This window comes from Astatotilapia calliptera, chromosome 14, assembly GCF_900246225.1.
Source record: "Astatotilapia calliptera chromosome 14, fAstCal1.2, whole genome shotgun sequence".
NCBI lineage: Eukaryota > Metazoa > Chordata > Actinopteri > Cichliformes > Cichlidae > Astatotilapia > Astatotilapia calliptera.
In genome coordinates, this window is record NC_039315.1 from 34,181,862 (window position 1) to 34,185,463 (window position 3,602).

General features: G+C 47.1%; 1 protein-coding gene across 4 annotated transcripts; it reads right to left on the minus strand.

Moving 5' to 3' along the window:
- Positions 1-458: 458 nt before the first annotated feature.
- On the minus strand, positions 459-3,282 carry LOC113036809 (uncharacterized). 4 transcript variants are annotated; one of them, XM_026193323.1, is made up of 3 exons: positions 3,085-3,282; positions 2,819-2,882; positions 459-2,536 (listed from the first exon to the last, which is right to left on the minus strand). In XM_026193323.1, exon 3 carries the CDS (start codon positions 2,103-2,105, stop codon positions 756-758), a length of 1,350 nt encoding a protein of 449 aa, XP_026049108.1. In that variant the 5' UTR covers positions 2,106-2,536; positions 2,819-2,882; positions 3,085-3,282; the 3' UTR covers positions 459-755. The 4 variants fall into 4 exon arrangements, with proteins under 4 accessions (XP_026049108.1, XP_026049110.1, XP_026049107.1 ...); XM_026193325.1 differs by having other exon boundaries at positions 459-2,451; positions 2,819-3,282; XM_026193322.1 differs by having other exon boundaries at positions 2,819-3,282.
- Between the last annotated feature and the right edge of the window lie 320 nt (positions 3,283-3,602).

Below are 3,602 nucleotides of genomic sequence, written 5' to 3' on the forward strand. Positions count from 1 at the left end.
AATGACACCTTTTTTATGAGTTTGCGATTTTGGTGGTTCAACCAGAATGGCGCTGCCCTCGGAAAGGGGTGATGACGCTGGCAGTCTGCCCCATACAAGGTGCTCTTGCTTGGGGAGTAGAGTCACTGCCTGAGCTAGTTTGACAGTGCCAATGACATCTGGCATTTTGTCACCCCTCCACCGGTTAATGCCAGACAGCATATTCAGAAACTGCACTATTTCAGGCGCTTCTGCTGATTCGGGTTTGCTCAGGACTTGCCAGAAATGGGGGGACAGCCTGAAGTGTCTGAGGAGGTGTTTGATAACATTTGTCCCTAAAATCAACTGATCTTTCTGACCGGGGACCACTAGGGCAGGCACTCTGAACGTACAATCATACACTTCCATTTTCAACTCGCATATACTCTTGGGTTTAACCTGAACTCCACCACAGCCCACTAGCACAATGTTGGTACGAGTGTCGCTTAATTCCAATGCGACCCCAGCGCTCTTTAACTCTCGCTCCGCCTCTTCGCTCAAGGTACACGCCATGGAACCTGTATCAAGAAGGGCCTGCAAAGAGACTTTGTCATTCACCAATGCATTCGTGTAAAATAGGCTGTCTGCCTCATCAAGTCTTACTATATTCTGGGAAAGTACAACAGTACCAGGTGGGGCACACTTCAGGCTTTCTTTGTATACAGTCTGTATGTCATCACTGGGATTGAGGGTTTCACACTCTTCGCTCACACTGTCCCCTCTCAAGTGCAAGCACCCTAGTTTCCCTGGGGATTATTTTGCTGGGTAATGGGTTCAGCTGCTCTGGGGCAGTCTTTCCTCTGATGCCCAACCTCCAGGCAACCTAGACATCTCCTCTCTCTCATGCAGTGAGTGCGCGTGGAATGTGAGCTATTGCCACAAACCTGGCACGAAGGGAACCTGGCTGAGGCTAGAGGCTGTGGTCTAATTACGGGGTGGACAGGCTGGTTGGAGCGCTCTAACACCCTCTCCAGCATACTGAGCACGCGGTCTAGAGCACTTGGGTCTGAAGCGGCAGCTCCAGCAGCCTTACCCGGGCTGTCCTGGGAACATTTTACTGTACCTACTTGGGCATGGTTCAGTTCAAACTCAGGCGACTCGCTTGTGGTTGTCGCAGTGGCCACGAGGAGGGGATGGGGTCTGGCAGAGCCCAGGCTCTTCTTTTTTGCATGACACTCTCTTTGGTGTTCATCAATGGCTTCCTGAACCTCCATTACTGTCCATTTACTGATGGGCTTACATTTGAAAACACAGGCGAGGCTGGGATCAGGACAATTTCTGATAAACATCATGGCTATCTCTGCCTCCATGTTCTCCATTTTGCCTCCCTGACGCTGTAAATGCTTGTCAGCTGCCTCAGCAGCGATATTAAGCCTCACCCAATAGTCTACTGGGGTCTCTTTTGCAACTGCTTGGGTGGCATAGAAGTCAGCCAGTGGTTGACAGGAGCCAGGACTATCACTAAAATAACGCCTGAGTATGGCATAGATGGTCTCAGGGTTGGTCACTACACCAGAACATGAGTTACTTTTCAAACCCACCTTAACAATGTTTTTAGCTCTGCCGAGGAGGTGGTTTAAGACTTCATCCACCTGCACGGCTCTAGACAACCCTCTCTTCTCTAAGGACACTTCCATCATGTCTATCCACTCATGAACAGAGTACTTATCCGCATCATCACCTCTGTACATAGGTGGGTCTTTGATATCTTGTCGGACCACTAAGTTCACTTTGGAGAGGTCGAGAGTGGTGTCAGGGCTCTTAACTTTGGGGGACTCGGCTGGAGCTGTCTGGTTTGGACCAAGTGGGACTTGACTGGATAGTAGCCGGCTAGCGATTGATTCACCTATCTGGGTTCCCAATTCACCAATGAGCTCACGTAGCTCTTTGTGTGTGCTGTCGTCGCTCAAAGCAGGGGTTGAGGACTGGCGCTCATGAGCTTTATTTCGAATAATGTCATCTGACTCTGCTGGCTCATCACGCGACATTATAGACCTGTCTCTCACTTCATCTGCCCCAGACAGTCTCCAACCTCTCCCAGCGACTGGCGTGAAAAGGTTAAAGGAGTCTTGGCCCCTACCAGCCATGTTGCTTACAGGAGGTTAGCAATAACTACAAAGGGGATCAGAAACAAAAGGAATACAAAAATACCTATCACTCAGAAAAATACAACACAAGTAAACACGGCTCAGTTAGACTCTAACAGGTGTAACTGGGAGAAATGCCTACTAACAGAACACTGGAAATTTTTTGCTGACCCACAGAATAATTTTACTTATATTACAGGTGTCGGAAGTGTTCAGCTCAACCTCAGCGATCGGCAGCGGCTGATCAGATGCATCCGGGTCACGGCACCACTTTTATGTAGCAGATGTGAAATGGTCGACTGCGTTGTGACAACAGACACGGACTGGCTGGAAACAGGGTTTATTCCTATAAAACAGAGTGCAGCAGCAAAATCAGTGTCACACACAGCGGCAGCAGGCTTCTCCTCACCCAGTGTGGAGTCCGTACAGCTCTGCTTGCATCATATAAAAGAAAATACAACTTATCAAAATAATAATTTTCACAACCGCCACTTCAAAATCAAATATTACAGTGGGGTAAAACAGAGACAATTATGGAATCACTAACAATAACGTATAACATTCAAATTCCCATTAAAATAGGTCAATTGCATAATACATATTCAAACAACTTTTTAACTCTTCCCAACATGGCTGAAGATACTGCTCAGAGCACAGCCTCGGGACATGAGCTCATTATACACATAAAACAAAAACTACACATTTACACATACCTATAAAACAGAGTGCAGCAGCAAAATCAGTGTCACACACAGCGGCAGCAGGCTTCTCCTCACCCTGTTTAACACAAGTCAGTTCCACACAAACGGATGATACAACAGATAAAGCGCAGTTCCGAATATCATTTTTCTCACTCAAAGCGATTGAAAACACTTTGAGAGCTTTTAACCCTAGGAGCCAATACTTAACAAAGACAAATACACCGAATTTATATGGATAATTTAGTACAGGGAGAAGAGCTACAGAAAGCGTGCCTCACCAGTGTGGAGTCCGTACAGCTCTGGCTAGGAAACCCCACACCCGCAATGTGGCCGCAGGTGGCGTTACACTGATTAATGTCCCACTTCAACAATAACACACGAAACCTTAGTTCCACAAAAATAAAGTTCACACAATAAAAAAGTATAACCTATGTACAATACAGTTTTGAGAATGTTCACAATTCGTACATTATATCTCAGCTACAATAGCACAAGATGTAGCCCAATAATTCTGGTCATAAAGAAAGGGTGAGGGTCGCAGATGCCAACAGACTTAATAAACTGATCCGTAAGGCCAGCAATGTTGTGGGGATGGAGCTGGACTCCCTCAAGGTGGTGTCGGAGAGGCGGATGCTGTCCAAGATAAAGACAATGTTGGATAACACCTCCCACCCACTCCATGACATGTTGGTCAGTCACAGGAGCTCGTTCAGTGAGAGACTGAGATTACCGAAAAGCACCACTGAACGACACAGGAAATCATTCCTGCCTGTGGCCATCTCCCTGTACAACGCAT